The sequence below is a fragment of the Cetorhinus maximus genome, chromosome 18, assembly GCF_964194155.1.
Source record: "Cetorhinus maximus chromosome 18, sCetMax3.hap1.1, whole genome shotgun sequence".
NCBI classification, from domain to species: Eukaryota; Metazoa; Chordata; class Chondrichthyes; order Lamniformes; family Cetorhinidae; genus Cetorhinus; species Cetorhinus maximus.
In genome coordinates, this window is record NC_135896.1 from 43,616,133 (window position 1) to 43,637,011 (window position 20,879).

Consider the following 20,879-nt stretch of genomic DNA (forward strand, 5'->3'; position numbering starts at 1 on the left):
AAAACAAAATGCTGGAAAAACTCAGGTCTGACAGCTTCTGTGGAGAGAGAAACAAAGTTAACGTTTCGAGTCCGTATGACATCTTCAGAGCTCAAGGATTCAAAACATTAACTCTGTTTCTCTCTCCACAAATGCTATCAGACCTGTTGAGTATTTCCAGCATTTTCTGTTTTATAATCAATAGGAGAACACTGCCTCATCCACCCTCAGCCTTCCCTTAGTGTCCCTCCATCTCTCTGCCTGGCCCCATCTCTCACTCCCCTTACTCCATTTCTCCCCATCCCACCCAATCCTCTTCTTCTCAACCTCAAACCAAGAGGATTGTAGGGAGCATGATCAACTTGCAGAGGGGATGAGAAGGGAGCAATCAGGGCCGTATTTTCCTGTAACTCCCACTTCAAATGCAGTCTGCGGTTTTGGTTAATTTCCCAACTTTGTCAACCACTGCCTCATTTGTATACAAATAGCCTCAATTAAATAAATTCATAGGCAATCAGCATGAAGCACTTCAGATCAATAATGTGGCATATCCCAGGGGTTGGGAAGGGGAGCAAACAGCCCAGCCAATCCTACCTGATATTATAGATGGATAAATATATATAGAATTGTTAAAAAAAAAATGCAATGCTGCCACTAAAATTAGGCGTATTCCTTTGGTCAGAGGAAATGTTAGTTTCTTATTTCAATCACCGTTAATTCAATTGACATTAATTCTACGATTGAAGCTAAAATTTACTTACAGTCAGTAGCTTCTCTGCTGTTGGCCTCTTCTTTGGATTTTTTGTCAATGCTACTTTGAGAAAAGTGTGGAACGTTGTGCTCCTAATAATAAAAAAAATGAACTTAGGTATTATACCAGTTTGTGAAAAAAATCCAACCATTTTCAATAATGATTAGAATATTGATACGGACAGGAGGGGGATTAATTTAAACAACACTAATTTCTCCTCTCACCACCCATCCGTAAATAGAAAGGCATTTTTGATTTTCTTCCCCCTTTATAAGCAGCAACATATTTCCCAACTCCTCAGTTTTGGTGTGACCCATTTTTTTTATAATAACCCCACAGCAAACTCGAGATAGGATGAACTCAAAGGGTTAGTTTATTTGCACATGCTCAAATGTGGGAGGAGGATTGCAACATTGCCCCCTGTGCACTCATACAGTAAAAGAGGGATAGAGAAAAGCAGGATTTACAAGGCAAAGACCACAGAGAAAGGAATTATTGTTTCACGTGGGGCCAGAGTCCAGAATCAAAGTCCAATGAGGTACTCCTTCATGGAGGTCAGCAGGCAGAAAAAGGTGTTGTAAAATTCACTTTCCCAATGGAGTTGACTTCACATGATGAGATACGCACGCAGAGATGAAATCAGTCTTGTAGGCGATGGTACAGAAGTTCCAGTAGAAACAGCGTATATGAGGCCGTGTATTCAATATGGGCAGAGCCCCTTTTCTGTGAGGCAGCTTGTGGATGGTAAAACAGCAGTGAGCTTTGCAGTCCAGCAAGGCAATGTGACTGGTTCCACCAGATAGAGGTTCATGCCACATGACTCCCACCTCTCCACATTATCTTTGACAAGGGATGTGCATCCCATGTCTGGATTCCCAAGATGGTTAAATGTTCCAACCATTAAGAATTGAAAGGAAGGTTGCGGAGTTGATTGTCCTAGCAGACGAATAGACTCTGGTTGGCCAACCTGGGTTAGGACATTCAGATGGTCTTTGTATAGTTCTTTTTGAATTTAGTCTATGCAGCCCACAGGGGTGTTGTTAGTGGCTCTTCAGAGATAATGAGGTATGAATTTCCCTGAAACTGCCAGAAAGGTCCTTTTGTTTGAGGGTCACAGACAGACATGGCTTCAGCCATTTCTAGAAGTCTTTATCCAGTTTTTAAAATTTTAGAAATAGCCATGAGGACATCTATATCTATTTTATAAAAACATACAGGGTGAGATCTTGGTCCCTTCACAATATCAGTAACAACTGTTGTCTGTGATGGTCTTCAATTACAATTGTGCTTAATTGGTACTTTCATAGTTAAATATGATGGGCAGGAAGAAATCAAAAATGCTTGACGTACACAACATTTGAAGTTCCAATATATTTTGAGTGATAAGTTGCCATAGTAATACTCATTGTTGCCCTTTAGGATATTAGAATTCCGAAATTTATCCTTCGAAAAATCTGATAAATTCCTGTATGAGAAGGACCTGCATTTATATGGTGCTTTTCATATCCTTAGGACATCCCACAGTATTTCATGGCCAACTCATTCCCTCTGAATACTCTCTCACCATTTAAAAAATATTCTGCTCTTCCATTCTTCCCACCAAAGTTGTTAAGTTCACACTTCCCCAGGTTATACTCCATCTGCCGACCTGCCTTCTTTCCCAATCACTTAACCAGCCCATTTGCATCCTCTGTTCATACTTTCCCATCTAGCTTTATATTGTCAGCATTGGATATTGGAAATTGGATATTTCAAATTGCTGTGCCCAAGCACAAATCTTTACAGCACCCTACTAGTTACACCCTGCTATTGCATTTACCCATTTAATCCTACTTTTTGTTCTGTCTATTAACCAGTCTTCAATTTATGCCAATATTACCCCAAATCCCATGAGCCCCAATCTTGTGCAACCTCGTGTGGCATCTTGATGGGTTTTTTTTTTATTCTTTCACTGGGTGTGGATGTCGCTTGCTAGGCCAACATTTATTTCCCATCCTTAACTGCCATTGAGAATGCCTTCTGAAAATGCAAATATTCTACATTCACTGGTTCCCCTTTATCTATCTGACTAGTTACACCCTCAAAAAATAGATTTGTCAAACATGATTTCCCTTTCATCAAACCATATCCACTCTGTCTAGCCACTGGCAATTTTTACAAGTGACCAGTTACCACATAGTTAATAATAGATTATAGCAGTTTTCCTACTATTGATATGAGACTAAATGGCTTTTGATCACCTGTTTTCTCCCTTCTTTCTGAACAGCAGAATTACATTTGGTATCTTCCAATCCATGGAGACTGCTCTGGGATCTTGGAAATCCTGGAATCTCAAAACCAATGCACCCACTATCTCTGCAGCCAACTCTTTTAAAACGTGCAGTACAGGCCATCAGGTCCAGGCAATTTGTCAACTTTTGGTCCCATCAATTCCCCAGTACTTTTGCTTTTACTAATATTATTTCAAGTTCTTCACTCTCATTAGATCCTTGCTTCCCCACAATTTTCAGATGGAGTTGGATGTAGTAAGTAGGCAGAACTAAAGTAGATGAAATTTAATGCAAATACATGTAAAGTACTGCAAAGGAAGGAAAAAAATGAGGAAAATATGTATTCCATGAATGATATTTAAATATGAATTTGGAAAAGGCCCATAATTCTTCACACAGCACATATGGAATCCAGTGACCATGAAACTACTGGATTGTAGTAAAAACCTACCCAGTTCTCTAATGTCCTGTAGGGAAGGAAATGTGGCATTCTTACCAGGTTTGGCAATGTGGTTGACTCTCCTCAAATAGTCTAGCAAGCTACACAGATGTATTATTCACAAAGGCAGCTCACCACCATCTTCGAGAGCAACTGAAGGGGGGGGCGCAATAATTGCTGCTCTTAACACAATGCCCATATTCCTCAAAATGAATAAAAAAAGATCATGAGGCAGCAGCTGCCAAAGAAATTAGAAGGTTGAATTTTACAGCAAAAATCATGCCCAAAACAAGGAAACTACAGTGGTCTGGTCAGTTCACACCTCGAGCGCTCTGCTCAGTTTTTGTCTCCAAGATAATTAACCACTGGAAGCAATTTAGAGAGGGGCCAAGAGGCTGACATCCAGTATTAATGAGCAAAGGAGAAAGATTAACAATGATCTTTGAGATCAGTGATTCTCAACCGGGGCTCTGCCAGTTGTCTGTCCACAGTATATTGAGATGAGTGGAATAGTCACAAAGATACAAGGACAATGTATGCAGCTAGTTCAGGTTCTTATTGTTGGACACCATTTGTACGTGATTAAACAAGTCCCTTTGTGTGGTCACTGACTTCGACAGCAGTATTTATCTCATGTTTATTTTTAATTCAGCTCTATTCGCTTCCATGTGATTAATCCAAGTTCAATGAAATGTCACTGAAGACAGTTTGGAGTGAATGCTCTAATGAGTTCAGCACTGTTTCCTCTGCAGCACAGTGTTGGCCGCATTTAGCACAACTTTAGCTGGATTTTCAGCAATGGTAACAATGAAAGCAAAGTATCAAGCCAGAGTGAGCATTGACCAAGCAGCTGTGCTTGTGTAAGGTATCTTGCTGCTCAGTACTAGCAACAAGTTTCACAAAGCAATCAAACAAATAGTTCTTTATTTGCTTAATTTAATGGCTAATTTTTAAACAAAAAAAGTCTTAAGTACAGACAGTCTGAAATTTTTCTAACATGGGAGGGGATCCTCAGAAGCACAACAGTTGAGAACTCCTGCTTTACATGATAAAGCTAAAACAGTATATAAACAACTTCAAGATGGCAACAAGTTCAAACCAGTAAAAACAAAATTTAGAATTAATCTCAGGAAGCTCTTCTCCAAATTGAATGATCAATAAATAGTATGGACTCCTGAAGAGAATGATGAAAGCCAAAACACTGGAAATCATTTATGAAATGATTGGATGTTACAATGGGGCAAATGTAGTGTTGCCCTGGATAGATGAACTAAGCAGCCATGGCCACCTTCATTTGTACTTATCATATGAATTAAATTTAGATTAGTTTCAACTCAATCCTCAGCATCAATTTGCAATAACTGTAAGCTGGCACAAAAGGTGTATATACTCACCATTTCACTTTGTCTTTCAATTTAGGAGGTTGAAATCCACTCTTGCTCATCAAGAACAAAGCCCTATGAGGAGAAACACGAGTCACAATGTAATGTGTAAAAAAAAGATGCAAAGTTGATCATTAAATATTGCAAGAACCTGTGTTTGTTGCACAGAATCTATAAACAGAAACAAGCCATTTAGCCCATCTGGCGTACACCAACAGTTACACACATGAACTTCCCCCCTACTCGAATTACCTCTTCCCAATCTGCCTGTATTCCTCTATTCCCTTATCCCTCATCAATGCATCAAGTCTTTCTTAAGTGCATGAATGTTATTTGCTTCAATGCTCTGTGGTGCAAGGAGTTTCACATTCTCACCACTGTGTAAAGGTATTCTTTCTAAATTCTTTATTTGATCTGTTTGTGGCTTTTATTTATGCCTCCTTTTCTGGAGTCATCCATTCAGTGGAAACAGTTTCTCTAAATGCACCCAAATTGGATTTGAGGCACCTCTCTCAGGTCTCCTCTCAGTCTATTTCTCAATCAAAATAGCCCCAACCTGTTCAATCTTACCAGATAGTTGCATCCTCCCAATCCTGGTAACATACTTGTAATTCTTTTCCCATATTTTCTCCAGTGCATCAATATCCTTTCTGTAGTATGGAGGCCAGGGCTCCAAGTGTGGTCCAACCAAGATTCTATATTAATTTAACATTACTTACTTTTGTCTCGTTGCTCCAGAAATGAAGCCCAGTCCTCTGCATGCAATCTTTATAGCCTTTTCAACTTTTAACTATTTATATATCTGTATTACCAGATCAATTTTGCTCTTCTACACCAATTAGTTTCATACCTTTCAAGGAATAAGTGGTGTCCTACCAAATGAACACGTCATAGTTTGCAATATTAAATTTTATTGGCCATTTACTATGTCAGCATGCAGTTTGATGCCATCCTCCGCATTATTAGCTACATCCTTCACTTTGGTATCATCTACAAATTTTGACCTCACACCTCCAATTTTTGCATCTGAATCATGTATTTATATGTTTAACAACCGTGGTCCTAGCAGGACACCAGTTCCAATTTTTCAACTGAGAAACTTTCCTCAACTCCTACCCAGTGCTTTTCACTTTGTAGCCATCTTTCAATCCAGTCCACTACCTGGCCCCTGATTCCAGCTGCCAAATTAATTCCTGAACTAAAAGTGAAACTAATTTTGGGCACTTCCCTCTTGTCTGTCAGCAAGGAATTAGAAGAATTACACTGGAGTTACTTACTTTGGACACAACCATCTTTTTGGTGCTTGTAACAAAAGTAATTTATGCAGCAATAACACTATTCGCTGTTGAAATTTGATTGTAAAAGGTTGACAGAATACGTCAATTTTTTCACTTCTGGGCTGGATTAGCTAAAAACAGCCTGTGGATCTAGTTTTGAACTTTAGGCCATGTTTTTCAATGCTCCATCCAGCTCCAAAATGGATAGTGGGACTCCAAGAGAGTAAAAATAAAAAAAATAAACAAACTTGTAGTTATAGGACTTTGGGGTGTTCTAAAGCACTTTACAGCTAATGAAATACTGTTGTAATGTAGGGAAATTTACTGTCAATTTGCACTGAAATGACCAGATAATCTGTTTTATTCACATTGGATGAAGGATAATGATTGGCCAGGCTAAAAAGAACTCCCTTACTCTTCTTTTAATTACACCGTCATGTAGGATATAAAGCACAGAAACAGACCACTTGGCCCAACCAGTCCACGCCAGCATTTACGCCATGGAATCTTGTGCACTTACTTAGAAACGTTACAACGCAGAAAGAGGCCAGCCTACTGTATCTGCGCCGGCCAAAAAGAGAAAAAACTAGCCACTCATTTTAATTTCACTTTCCATCACCTGGTCCATAGCCTTGCAGGTTACAGCACTTCAGATGTAGATCCAGGTGCTTTTCAAATGAGTTGAGCGTTTCAGCCTCAACCACTAACTTAGGCAGTGAATTCCAGACACCCACCACCCTCTAGGTAAAAAAGCTTTTCCTTATGTCCCCTCTAATCCTTCAACCAATTGCCTTAAATCGATGCCCCCTGGTAATTGACCCCTCAGCTAGGGGGAACAAGTCTTTCCAATCTACCCTATCTGGGCCCCTCATAATTTTGTACACCTCAATTAGGTCACCCCTTGGCATCCTCTGTTCTAAGGAAAACAACCCTAGCCTATCCAATTTCTCCTCATAGCTGCATTTTTCAAGCCCTAGCAACATTCTTGTATTCTCCTCTGCACTCTCTCCAGAGCAATTATGTCCTTCCTGTAATGTGGTGATCAGAACTGTACACAAAATTCCAGTTGTGGCCTAACCAGCGTTTTACACAGTTCCATCCCTGCTTTTGTATTCACTACCTCGCCCAATAAAGGAAAGCATTCCATATGCTTTCTTAGTCACCTTGTTCACCTGTCCTGCCACCTTTAAGGGCCTGCAGACATGCACACCAAGGTGTCTCACTTCCTCAACCCCTCTCAACAGCTTCCTGTTTATTGAGAATTCCCTTGCTTTGTTTGCCCTCCCCAAAGGCATTACCTCACACTTTTCCAGATTGAATTCCATTTGCCACTTCTCCACCCACTCTGATATCATTCTGGAGTCTATAGCTATCCTCTTCACTATCAACTACATGGCCAATTTGTGTGTCATCTGCAAATTTCCCAATCATGCCTCACAAATGCAAGTCTAAATCATTAATATATACAACAAACAGCAAGGGATCCAACACTGAACCCTGTGGAACACCACTGGAAACCGTCTTCCATTTGCAAAAACATCCATTGACCATGACTCTTTGTTTCCTGGCACTGAGCCAATTTTGGATCCAACCTGCCACCTTCCCCTGTATTCCATGACATCTCACTTACCTGACCAGTCTGCCATGTGGGACCTTGTCAAATGCCTTACTGAAATCCATGTAGACAACATCCACTGCACTACCCTCAATAATCCTCCTCGTTATCTCCTCAAAAAAATTCTATTAAGTTAGTAAGACATGATCTTCCCCTAACAAAACCATGTTGACTATCCCTAATCAATCCATGCCTTTCTAAGTGACAGTTTATCCTGTCTCAGAATCTTTTCCAATAATTTGCCTACCACAAAAGTCATGCTGACCGGCCTATAATTTTCTGGCCTATCCCTCGTGCCCTTTTTAAATAATGGTACAACATTCTCAGAACTCCAATCCTCTGGAACCTTGCCTGTATCTAGTGAGGGTTGGAAAATGATCCTCAGAGCATCCAATATTTCCTCCCTGGCTTCCTTCAACAGCCTGGGATACAATCCATCTGGCTCTGGTGATTTATCTACCTTCAAGGATGCCAGTCCCTCCAGTACTTCCTCCCTCACTATGCTTATTGTATCTAATATTTCACACTCCTCCTCTTTAACTAGAATGTCTGCATCAACCCTTTCCTTAGTGAAGACAGATGAAGTACTCATTGAGAAACCTTGCCCACATCTTCTGCATCAACCCACGAGTTACCATGTACATCTCTGATAGGCCCTACCCTTTCCTTAGTTATTCTCTTGCTCTTAATGTACTGGTAAAACATCTTAGGATTTTCTTTGATTTTACCTGTCAATTTTTTTGTATTCTCTCTTTGCTTTCCTAATTTCCTTTTTTACTTCACCCCTGTATTTTCTATACTCCTCTAGGCTTTCTACAGTAGTAAGTCTTTTGTGGCATAAATTTTCTGCTTTATCTTGGCCTGTATGCTTCTGGATAACTGGGGGGAGGGGTCTAAATTTGGCAGTACCACCCGCTTACTTGAGAAGGATCTCAGTTTAACATCTCAACTGAAAGAAAGCACCTCCAACAGTGCAGCTCTCCCTAAGAACTGAAGTGCCAGCCTAGATTATATGTAACTAATCTTTGGGCTGTGGACATGAATCCATGACTTACTAACTCAGATGCAAAAGTGCCTCCACTAAACCAAGGCTGATACTGCAACCTTTCAACCAAGGTAAGAAATTAGAGTAAAGAAAAAAAGGGCAAAAAAATGTATAAAATTAGTTTCATAATAAATTCTCTCCCAATAGTACATAGGGTTATTATTTTTACATGTTGCACAAGGTAATAGTTACTAAATTTGAAAATGATGGAAATTGAGATCATAAACTTGGCTCCACCAAGATGCTGATTAGCATGACACCTTGGGAGTCGTTACTAGAGCGATTATTATTCAAACCTATGTACTCAGGAGCTGAAATACATAAGGATCATATTAGTTTTATTACTGATTTAAGTATCAGCTGTTGTTCAGTGGGAGCAATCCTTCCTCAGAAGCAGAAGATTATGTGTTCAAGACCCACTCCATAGACTTGAACACATTACACTAGGCTGGAACATCAATGCTGTCCTGAAGGAGTACTGTACTTTTTGGAAGTGCTACCTTTGGATGAGACATTAAACTGACACCCTGTTGGCCCTCTCAGGCATATGTAAAAGCTGTATTCTAAGAGCAGCAGAGAAGTTCTCCTGGCGTGATGGTCAACATCTTTTAGCGAACAGCTAAAATTGATATTGCTTGAACGAGAGCCAATGTAGGTCAGCAAACACAAGGGGATAGTGAAACAAGACTTGCTGCAAGTTAAGACACAGGCAGCAGCGTTTTGGATGACCTCAAGTTTAGACATTGGAATTTGAGAGGCCAGCCAAGAGTGCATTAAAATAAGCGAGTTGAAAGGTAATGAGGGCATGAATGAGGGTTTCAGCAGGTGAGTAAATGACAACTGGGGCGATGGTGCAAAGCAAAAGGGGATGGCAATGGATTAAGCAAAACACAAATCAAAAGATGGGTCCAGAGAAGCTGTAGGTGGCAACAGCAGAATCATGACCAGAATATGTCTGAAAAAAATGGGAGCAGTAATTATGAACCTGAAATTATTGAACTCAGTACTGTTGCTGTCAAGTGCCTAATCCAAAGATGAGGTGCTGTTCCTGAAACTTCCATTGAACTTCACTGGAACAACGATGGAGGCAGAGGACTGAGGTGTCAGAATGGGAGGTGGGGCAGAGAATTGAATCAAGAAGCAATTGGAAGTGGACTGAACCAATCTGTTTGGTAATTCCAAGCTAGATGAGACTACATTGTGAGCGATGAATCCAGTATGCTAAATTATAAGTAGCAGACGTTAATCATGATTTCAACTGAAAGGAGTATTTGGGGCCATGGACGATGGAAAAAGGAGGGAGTGAAACAGCTGATGTTAAATTTCCTGTGCTTGCAATAAAAGGTGCCATGGGAAGGGAGACCAAGTGTTGGGAGAATGGAAGAGTTGACCTGGATGTCAGAAGGAATGGCCCCTTTAGACATTTGAAAGGGGAAGATATTTTGATGGTGGTATTATGCTGGAGGTTACAAATGGCAGAGGATGATCTGTTAAATGTGGAGGCTGATGGGATGGAAGGTGGGAACAACGGAACCACATTATGGTTCTGAGAAAGGGCAATGCAACAGAGCAAGAAGTGATATTCCCATGCTTTTCTGCTAAAGGACCGGAATATGTTTTTCTGGTCTTTTTTTGTGCATTACAGCAATAAAACAGTTCCTAACAGAGTAGTTTTGTTAGGTTTGTTCCAGAGCCACAGAGCAAGATCTGAAAACTTAAAGCCTCACCAGCTCAAGGAATTCGTCATTTCCACAGAACTACCAGCAGTCTGAAAATTAAAATACCTCATAGGGTGCAAATCAAACATTGGAGGCTGCAGTTCTGCCAGTTCGATTGCAGTAATTCCAACTGCCCAGATGTCACAGAGTTGGTTGTATCCACCGTTCTTCTCCACTGCAGCAACTTCAGGAGCCATCCTATAAAAGCAAATATTGCCCTCAGACTCAAAAAACAGATTTCAACAACATAATTAATTGGCAGGTTGGGAGTCAGCTATTATGTTACTTTTATATATTTATAGAAATGTGCATATTATCATAGTGAATGAAAACTATGAAAGACACAACTATTGTGAATTAGTGGGCTGTGAAATTTATTTTAAGTGTACTCAAAAATGCAACATGAAATAACTAATAGATGTTCAACGAGTTACAAACATATAACCTAACTGATTTATTCAGAGTACATTATCCATGGCTAGCTCACCCAGTTTATAAATGTAAATTGAACCTTGCTAATGATTCCCTATCATCAAATATGTATAGTGTAGGATATTTTTCCCACAAAAAAAAGTTTGAGGAATTCCACAAATACAATATTTATAGTCTCATTTGTGCACTTTTGCACATTTACCATAGATTAGTGAAATTTTATACATTATACATTTAATCTATTAATTTGATGGATCTGGTCAACTTTGAATACTGGGCCAAAGGATTTCAATTCTGGTTGAAATTGTAAATTAAGTTTAATTTTCACTTGGGAGTACTTTGTTGTGCACAAATATCTATGACTGTAGTGTAAGTGATGTATATTTTAAATACGCCAGTTTAGTTCCATATACATGGTGGAAAACATTTCTGCAAAGGTAAACTTCAAGAAGGCACAAAGATGCAATACGTAAAATAATTGATTTATTAAAAGTCAGAAGCATGTAACGGATTTGTAAAAATAGATTGTGCCTGATTAATCTAACTGAATCTGCAATGAAGTAACAGGGATGTTGTCTACATGAAATTTAAGAAAGCATTTGACAGGTACCACATAAGAGGCCGATTAAAAAAAATGAAGTCCTATATAATAGGAGGGTCAGTGTCCAATTGGATAAAAACTGGCTTAAGGACAGACAACAACAACAAAAAGGCTGTTCTTCAGAATGGAGTTTTGGTAAGCAGTGGTGTTCCCAGAGGGTCCGTGCTCTTTTTGCTTATATAAATGACTTAGATACCAGAATATGGAGCAAAATTTCAAAATTTGTTGCAATACCAAACTTGGAGTGGCAGACAGTGAGGATGAGATGAATTGCCTGCAACAGGACATAGATAGGTTAGCAGATTGAACAGACAAGTGGCAGATGTGACTTAATACAGAGAATTGCAATGCATTTTGGCAGGAGGACTAGGGAGAGGCAATATAGACTTAATGGCACAATTCTAAAGCGTGCACAGGAGCTGAAGCATGTGGGGATGCATGTGCATTGAAGGCAGAACATACTTACAGAGTAGTTAAAGTATATGGGATCTTGGGTTTCATAAATAGTGATATAGGGTACAGAAGTAAGGAAGTTATGCTGAACCTTTATAAAGCTCTAGTCAGTCCCCAGCTAGACTGCTGCATCCAGCTCTGGTCACCACATTTTAGGCAAGGCGTGAAGGTCCTCGACAGGGTGCAAGGGAGATTTACCAGAGTGCTTTCAGGGATTAGTTACAAGGTCAGATTGGAAAGGTTGGGGTGTTCTCTTTGGAGCAAGGGAGATTTGATCAAGGTGTACAAGATTATGACAGGTTTAGTAATGTAGACAAAGAAAAGCTGTTCCCATTAACTGATGGTACAAGGACTAGGAGACACATATTTAAGGTTTGGGGAAAAGATGCAGGGGGAATGTGAGAAAGTTACACAGTGAGTGGTAATGTCCTGGAACTCATTGCCCACAAGAGTAGTGGAAGCAGAAACAATCAATGATTTCAAAAGGAAATTGGATAGGTGCTTGAAGGAAATAAACTTGCAAGACTTTGGGGATCAAGCAGGGAAGTGTGACTGGATGAACTGCTCCATGGAACCAGCATGGACTTGATGGGCTAAATGGCCTCCTTATGTGCCGTAAATGGCTCTAACCTAAAGGTCACAATACAGCATTAACAGTTAGAGGCAGTGTATTTGTATTAAGGTGGATTAGGTATAGAAGATTGTGATGTAATGCAGTTCAAATTATGTACAACTTTTGAGAGTTAAACAGCATTAAGAGATGGATGTTATTCAACCACCTCACTTCTGGATTTGTTGTACATCTTCGTCATCTTTATTTCTACAACATGACAGACTGGGACCATTGACTAAGAAGTTGCCACAACAGTCAGTACAAATGATTTTATTACCAGTATGGGGTTCCAATGAAGGACTTCCTTTTGGCTATAGTAGCAGTTATTTTTGCTGCAACACCAAAGTCAGCTGAAATGCAAAAAACAGAGTACATCAACTTCAATTTGCTGCTTTCCACTATGTATTGATCAGGACCACTGATTTACAGTGACTAAGTCAAATTATTGGTCAGTGATAAAGAAATGGTGCCCACCAGTGACCTCTAAAACAGCGCCCCACAAAGATTAAACAACTCTAAAAAAAATATTTTCTTTATCCTGCTGTCATTTGAATTTGGTGCTGTTTATAGGGGATCTGTTATGTACAAAACAGGAAAGCCAGGCTGATCAGCTAATCAGATTGAATTCTCACAAATAGCAAAACAGTAATTAAAAGGCAGAGCAAATAATTCACATTTTCGCCATTGCACAGAAAGCGAAATAAAGACTAGAGCATGGATTACGGGGTTAAAGAAGTTGAAATATCAAAACAAGCATTAAATATTATATTTTTTAAATCTGCAATTTTTAAAATGTTAACCTGGGGGAATGAGACTCCAAGCTTATAAATTTTCATGGCGAGAGAAGTTGTTCAGCGCATTTTTAGTATGCTGTAAAACTCAGTTACATACACCTAATTCAATAAGGCTTAACATTTCTGGGTTCTTTCCACAGCAACAATAGTGTACAAATGTTCACATGCAATCAATGTTTGCAGTGTTTTCACCTGTGAAGATTGCAACAGCACACCCTGTGGAGCGGCAGGATATCACTGATGGCAAATTCCAAATTTCCGCATTTAAGTGTGCACACGCAGATGCCAGAAGTTGTGCTCAGTTGTATACAGAAGTGACTAGAAATGACAGTTTTGCCATCATTACAGTTGCAAATTCTAGGCTTTAATTTTCTAGTCCATCTGATTCCAGAGTATTTTAGAGATTGCACTCCATAATTGTCCTTATATATAAAATTTACCCCACCAACTTAGGAGGAGGAAAGAAATAGGGCAAGGGTAGGCCATTCGATCCTTCGAACCAGCTCCATCATTTAGCAGCTGAACTTGCATCTCAACTTCGCCTTTCCAAACTACCCACATACCCCTCAATTCCTTAGTATCCAAAAATCTACCAATGCCTATCTTTAGCACAGCAGGCCATTCAGCCTATCAAGTTCCTGCTGACTTTGAGTAATCTAGTCAGTTCCACCTCCCCACTCTCTATACCTGTAGCCCTGCAAGTTTATTTCCTTCAAGTGCTCATCTAATTTCCTTTTGAAATCATTGATCATCAGTGCTTCCATCACACTCTTAGTTCCAGGTCATTACCAACTATGCATAAAAAAGTTCTCTCTCACATTTCCCCCCCTGCATCTCTTACCCAAAATCTTAAATCTGTGTTCCCTAATCCTTTACCATCATCTAAGGGAACAGTTTTTTTTGCTATCTTGGCTAAACCTGCCGTAATCTTGCACAGCACTATCAGATCTCTCCTCACTCTCCTTTGCTCCAAAGAGAACCACCTCAGGTTCAACCTGATGTAATTAAAATCCCTCATCCCTGGAACCATTTTAATAAATCCCCTCTGCAGTCTCTCAAGACCCCTACATCCTTCCCAGAGTGTAGTGACCAGAACTACTCAAGTTGTGGCTTAACCAGAACGTTAAAGTTCAGCATAACTTTGCTGCTTTTTACTCAATACCTCTATTCATGAAGTTCAAGATCCTTTATGCTTTGCTAACTCTTCTCTCAATATATCCTGCCATCTTCAAAGATCTATGCACATGCACCCCCAGGTCCCTCTGTACCTGCGCAACCTTAAACTATGCCATTAGGTCTATATTGCCTTTCCCTATTCCTCCTCTCAAAATACATCACCTCATACTCCTCTGTACTAAATTCCATCTGTCGGCCCATTCTGCCAGTTATGGCTAACCTGATTGTGGCCTTAATTCCACTTTCCTGCCTGCCCATGATAACCCTTAATTCCCTTGTAGATCAAAAATCTGTCTGAGCTTTGAATGTATTCCATGACCCAGCCTCCACTGCTCTCTGTAGAACAGGATTCCAAAGGCTAACTATGCTTTGAGAGCTCCTCATTTCCATTCTAAATTGGAGACACATTTTCTTTAAATAGTGCTATCTAGTTTTATTTTCCCCCATGAGAGGAAACATCCTCTCAGCATCTACCCTGTCAAGCCCCCTCAGAATCTTATATCTCTCAATAAGTTCACCTCTCATTCTTCTAAACTCCAATGAGTGTAGGCCCAACCTATTCAACCTTTCCTCATAAAACAACCCTTTCATCAGAAGAACAGCTTAGTGAACTTTCTCTGAACTGCTTTCAGAATCTTTACAGGGCAGGAGGCGGCCATTCGGCCCATCGAGTCTGCAATGCCTTATTCCCTTAACCTTGCACACTCTCCCTTTTCAGATAGCAATCCAATTCACTTTTGAATACCTCAATTGAACCTGACTCCACTACCCCCCTCAGGAAGTTCGTTCTAGGCTCCAACCACCCTCGGTGTAAAAAGTTTTTTTTTCACTATTACTCCTTTTGCCAATTATTTTGAATCTGTGGCCTCTAGTTTTTGATGCTCTCGAGTGGGAATAGTTTCTCACTATTTACCCTGTCCATATCCCTCAAGTCCCCATGCAGCCTTCTTTTCTCCAAGGAAAACACTCCCAACATCTCCAATCTATCCCGATAGATACAGCCCTTTCTCCCTGGAATCATTCTTGTGAATCTCCTTTGTACTCTCTCCTTTTAATACAAGTATATCCCTCCTTAAGCAAGCAGACCAAAATTATACACAGAGCTCCAGGTGCGGTCTCACCAATGTCATTACAGCTATAGCAAAACTTCCCTATTTTTATACTCTATTCCCCTTGCAATAAAGGCCAACATTCCATTTGCCTTCCTAATTAAAGGTATGATTTAGTGGTCCTTCAGAAAACAAAAATTAGCATTTTCCCTACTACTGATGTCAGGCTATCTGGACTATAGTTGTTTTTTCCCCAGTTTTCTTCCTCCCTCCTTTTGAGTAGCAGGTCTGTGTTTGGTCCCTGCAGAATGGAAGGTAGCATTCTAAAATCTAGGGAATTTTGATGAAAGCCAACGCACCCATCTCCATAACCACCTTTTCTAACTCTAGGTTATAGGTCAGGACCAGGGCAGCTTTAAGTCCCTTAAATTTCTCCAGTCCTATTCCTTTACTAATTTCTTAAAGTTTCTCATTCTCACTAGATCCTTGGTTCCCCACTATTTACAGAACGTTGTGTGTGTCTTTTACTGAAGACAGATACAAAGTATTTGTTTAATATCTCTGCCATTTCCTTATTAAGCCTGTCTCTGTCTCTAAAGGGAATGATGCTTACTTTTGCTAATTTCCTCATTGTTATATATCCATAGAAACTTTCACAAAATGATTTCATGTCTTTTTCCAGTTTACTGTCATATTTTATTTTCTGTACCAATTGTTTGGTAATCCTTTGCTGAATTCTAAAAACTTCCTAAATCCTCAGGTTTCCTACTCTTTTTGGCAACATTATAACCCTCTTCCTTTAATGTGATACTACCGTTAACTTCTCATTAACCGCAGTTGGGCTACTTTTCCCATAGGGTTTTTATTCTTTAAGGGAACGTATATTTGTTACAAAATTATATATTTTTAAAAATGCTTGCTATTACCCATCTATCATCATATCTTTTCACCTTTTCACCACTTCTTTTCCACCTAATAATATCTACGTAGTTTGCCACGTTCAATTTAAGACTTAGTTTCAGTCAATGTCAAAAACAATATGAGATCATATTATGATCACTCTTCCCCAGATACACTTTTACAATAATTAACAATATCTCATTGCACAATACTAGATCTGAAATATCCTGTTCCCTGGATGGTTCCTACGGACTGATCTACAAAACTATCTTGAATGCATTCTATGAACGTATCCTCCACCCCATTATTACTGCAAATTTGGTCTATTGAGTCTATATGAAGATTAGAGTCCCCCATGATCACTGTATTACCCTGGTTTCACACACCTCTAATTTCCAGATTTATACTCTGCAATGACATCACAACTATTTAGGAGGCCTATAAGCTGCTCCCAGTGCTTTCTGTCCCTTGTTGTTTCTTAGTTCCGACCAAACTGATCCTACATCTTGATTTTCCAAATTAAGATATTTTGCTCTCTACTGCTTTTAACCCAATCCTGTAATACCACTCACACCCACTTCTTTTCCATTTTCTCTATCTCTTCTAAATGTGAAGTGTCCTAGATTTAGTTCCTAACCTTGGTCACTCTGTAGCCATGTCTCTGTAATTACTATTAGATCAACCAATTTGTTTCTATCCATTAATTCATTTATTTTGTTGCAAATTCTTTACACATTTAGATATATTGCCATCAGGTTTAACTTTTTTCTATTTTTTCCTGATGCTACCTTAATCACCAATGCCCTATTACATTTGTTAAGCACTCTGTACCTTTCTGCTCTTCACTGCTTATCTTTACCCAATTCACTACTTTATTCTACAGCGTTAACTTTTCTCTAACTGCTTCTGAATTTACTCTTTTCTGAATCCACTCATCTATCCACCCTCGTTAGTTTAAAATCCTATCACCCTAGTTATTCGATTTACCAGGATACTGGTTCCATCCTAGTTTAAATGGAGCTCGTCCCAACAACATTTCCCCCTTTTCACAGGACTGGTACTAGTGTCCAATGAATCAAAGCCTCTGTCTCCTAGATCACTCTTTCAGCCACGCATTTATCCTTCTAATCTGTTAGGTCCTATTCCAATTTGTGCACAGTTCAGGTGTGGGCAAGTGAACAACCCCTAGATCATTATCAGCATGGTTCTGCATTTTAACTTGGTCCCTAGTTCCTCATGCTCTCAGCAGACTTCGTTCCTCATTTCACGTCTTTCGTTCCTGCATAGACCATGGCAAATGGATTGTCTCCCTCCAAGCTCGCCAATCATGAGTAGTGTCCTTAACTTTAGCGACAGGCGGGCAACACAACCTGTGGAATCCCCGGTTGTGCCTGCAGAGAGCAGAATCTATCCTCTTGACCATACTTGTCCCCTACTACAATCGCATTCCTTTTCACTCGCCCACACCGTTAAAAGGTATGTCAAATTCCACATGGTGAATACGTCAAATTCCATATTAGACAGATTCCAGCATTTTCTCATTGCTTTGGAGAACCACATCTATTTTTTTCACGCAAATCAGAGATCTTAATAATAAATTATGGGAAGAGGGCCAGAAGAAGGTGTACATGTCCAATACAACTCTCACCCTCCACCCCCAATAGGAAAAAAAATACTAGAGCAAGTTCTGACCAGACCACTCCTGCATACCTTCCAACAGCTGTTTTAAAGGCACTTGTGGTAGAGACCTTGAAACAGGTTGCCTGTTTATGCTCGGTCATGGGAAGAACATGGATAAGGACACTACAAATGCAGAAAGGGAAGCGAGAATATCTTTTGCAAAGTTTCTCAAGTTAGGAATACTAAACGAATGATGTTCATTTTAAATTCTCAACAGAGGAATGAAAATAAGCTAAAGCAGACACTACCTGTAGTTATGCCCAAATCCAGTATCCTCAGGCTAATTGGCAATGTGAAGCAAGGCAGCAAAACCAGTTTTGTATTATCTGTGGATGCAATTTCCTGGAATCTTGTGGGGATTCACTCTTCCCGATTTAACATTCTAACCAACTGTAAAACCCCTACTTAGTTGTGATCAGCTAATCAGAGATACAGGAATGAAATAGTGATTCTCCTGGTCTACATAGCTGAGTAGCATAACAGATAGCTATCTGTTATGAGACAGCATGCTATCATGCCACACAGCTTTCAGCAAATATTTTTACAGTTTGGATTGTACATTTTAATTTATATCTGGTATCCAGAACTTATACAATAACGAAGAATTTAAAAACAAAAAACAGAAAATGCTGGAAAAATTCAGCAGGTCTGGCAGCATCTGTGGAGAGAGAAACAGTTAACGTTTTGAGTATGTATGACAATTCTTCAGCTCTGAAGCATTAACTCTGTTTCTCTCTCCACAGATGCTGCCAGACTTGCTGAGTTTTTCCAGCATTTTCTGTTTTTATTTCAGATTTCCAGCATCTGCAGTATTTTGCTTTTATCTAAGAATTTTAAAATGTTTGGTACGCTGAAAAGGTGTAAATCTCATTTGAAATATTATTTCAGGTGCCTTACAATTTCCATGCTGTCATGCTTAAAAATGGGCCCTCAATAGTAATCCTGTACCAAAAAAAAAACACTCAGGGTGTTAATAGTTTCTTCAAGTTATTTCAGTCTCTTTTTCCCTTCCTCTTTTCACCCAAAACGTCCAAGATAGAATACCATAGTACCCTAAAATTTGTCACTCCTGCACTTAGTATCTCTTCAATAGTCCAGGCACATTTGGAAACCTGGCAGCCTGTCAAATGTGGGCTCAAACCATTATACTCCACTTGAGAACTGACAACCCACTTGCAATCTCCTCAGTGGTTCAGTGGTAAGTGTACGAGCAATTGCGTCATTGAGTCAAAGACCAAAGAAATCACAGACTCGATATTTGACTGTGCTAAAATGTTTGATTTCAGCCAAGGTAGGCAGCAAAAGTGCTGCAATGGAGGTGGGACCCTAGACCAGGAACGGAGGCAGAGTTAGTAAGGAAAGAATTAAACATCCAACGTCCTCAGAATTACGAGTGTTCTGCCAATGGATATACTAAGTATACATTTCAAGGAATTTACACTGTCATACAACATTGCTAATTGTCGGTCATATATTTTAATAACTTGATTCTTTAATATCTTCTTCCCCTATTATTCCTCAACAAAGAGGTTAGGAAATTGACAATAAACAATGATGAAGAACAGTGAATTCAGTACCTTTTAAGCATCACCATAATATTTTAACAGCTAACATACATTTGATAAATGTAGCAAATCCTGGGTCATAATACTTACCTAACTTTACATCACCATGGTCTGTCAGTAAAATGTTTGCCCCCTAAAAGAAAACAGTTTGATTTTAGGGATGATGTAGTGAATAGGTAGTGTTCAGCTGGTTATTTTCTTAATCTTAGTTTTTCCAAGAAGGTACCCAACCTTTTCCAAGCCTCTGTTAATGCATTCTTGACTCTTGTTATATACAAGGAAATTACTATTATTTTCTGTTCTTTTAACAGCCAAATAGGCTGTTCACCAATACAGCCCAGAATAGCTAATTTTCACTCTAACACAAGATGTATACAGTTTGATTTGACAACAAAAGCTTTAAAAAAATGTAGCTTTCAGAAGTTTACAACTAAAATGCACATTTAATCTTACCTTTATATCTCGGTGCATTTTTCCTTTACTGTGCAAATAGCCCAGACCCTACAAAATAAGCTTAATGTCATCAAGTACACACAAAATAAATTGCAGAATGACACAGGAATGAACTAGAGTTACTCAAACAACTACAAAGGAGAACGGCCATGGATCTCCATTTGCCTCGTCCAAAGAAAAAATCTGCAGTCCCACCCCTTATAACATTCAGCTATCTCTCATCACTACCCACTTGAAAACATTAAATGCTCTTTTTAATTACATAAATCTTAAACTTGCCTTTAACAATATCACACGTTCTACCTTCACAGCAAATCCTGAAATAAACCTCCAGATTTATCTTCTCTACACTGTTTGCTATCTCATATTTTATTTCTCCATGGTCCTGTTGCACTTCTTCAATCTTCCTATGTAATTTAGTAACTCAGGTCAGGTTTAGTCCCTATTTCCTTACCGGCATAAATGTCTCTCGTCTCTTAAATAACCAAAAGTAAATACAGTAGTGGTCTGACTCAAGTACTGTACAGTTTCAGCATAACATTTTATTCTTTACTGATTTAGCAATATAATGCATCAATCTGTTGATATGTCAATATTTATATTCCATTGCAGCCTCCTTCCACCCTACCTCATCTAATGTTATTAGGCATAAACTTCTATTCCTTTCTCTCTCGTTTGTTTATCCAG

The 20,879-nt window shown here is 39.3% G+C and overlaps 1 protein-coding gene across 6 annotated transcripts in view; it reads right to left on the reverse strand.

Moving 5' to 3' along the window:
* map4k5 (mitogen-activated protein kinase kinase kinase kinase 5) overlaps nucleotides 1–20,879 on the reverse strand; it is a 148,813-nt gene that overhangs the window by 68,739 nt on the left and 59,195 nt on the right. For all 6 annotated transcript variants that reach the window (XM_078562542.1, XM_078562540.1, XM_078562544.1 and 3 more), the window contains 6 exons: nucleotides 20,193–20,240; nucleotides 19,830–19,872; nucleotides 12,853–12,925; nucleotides 10,543–10,674; nucleotides 4,834–4,896; nucleotides 741–822 (listed from right to left, as the gene is read on the reverse strand). In XM_078562542.1, coding sequence (XP_078418668.1) covers nucleotides 741–822; nucleotides 4,834–4,896; nucleotides 10,543–10,674; nucleotides 12,853–12,925; nucleotides 19,830–19,872; nucleotides 20,193–20,240 — 441 coding nt within the window. The remainder of the gene's footprint in view (nucleotides 1–740; nucleotides 823–4,833; nucleotides 4,897–10,542; nucleotides 10,675–12,852; nucleotides 12,926–19,829; nucleotides 19,873–20,192; nucleotides 20,241–20,879) is intronic.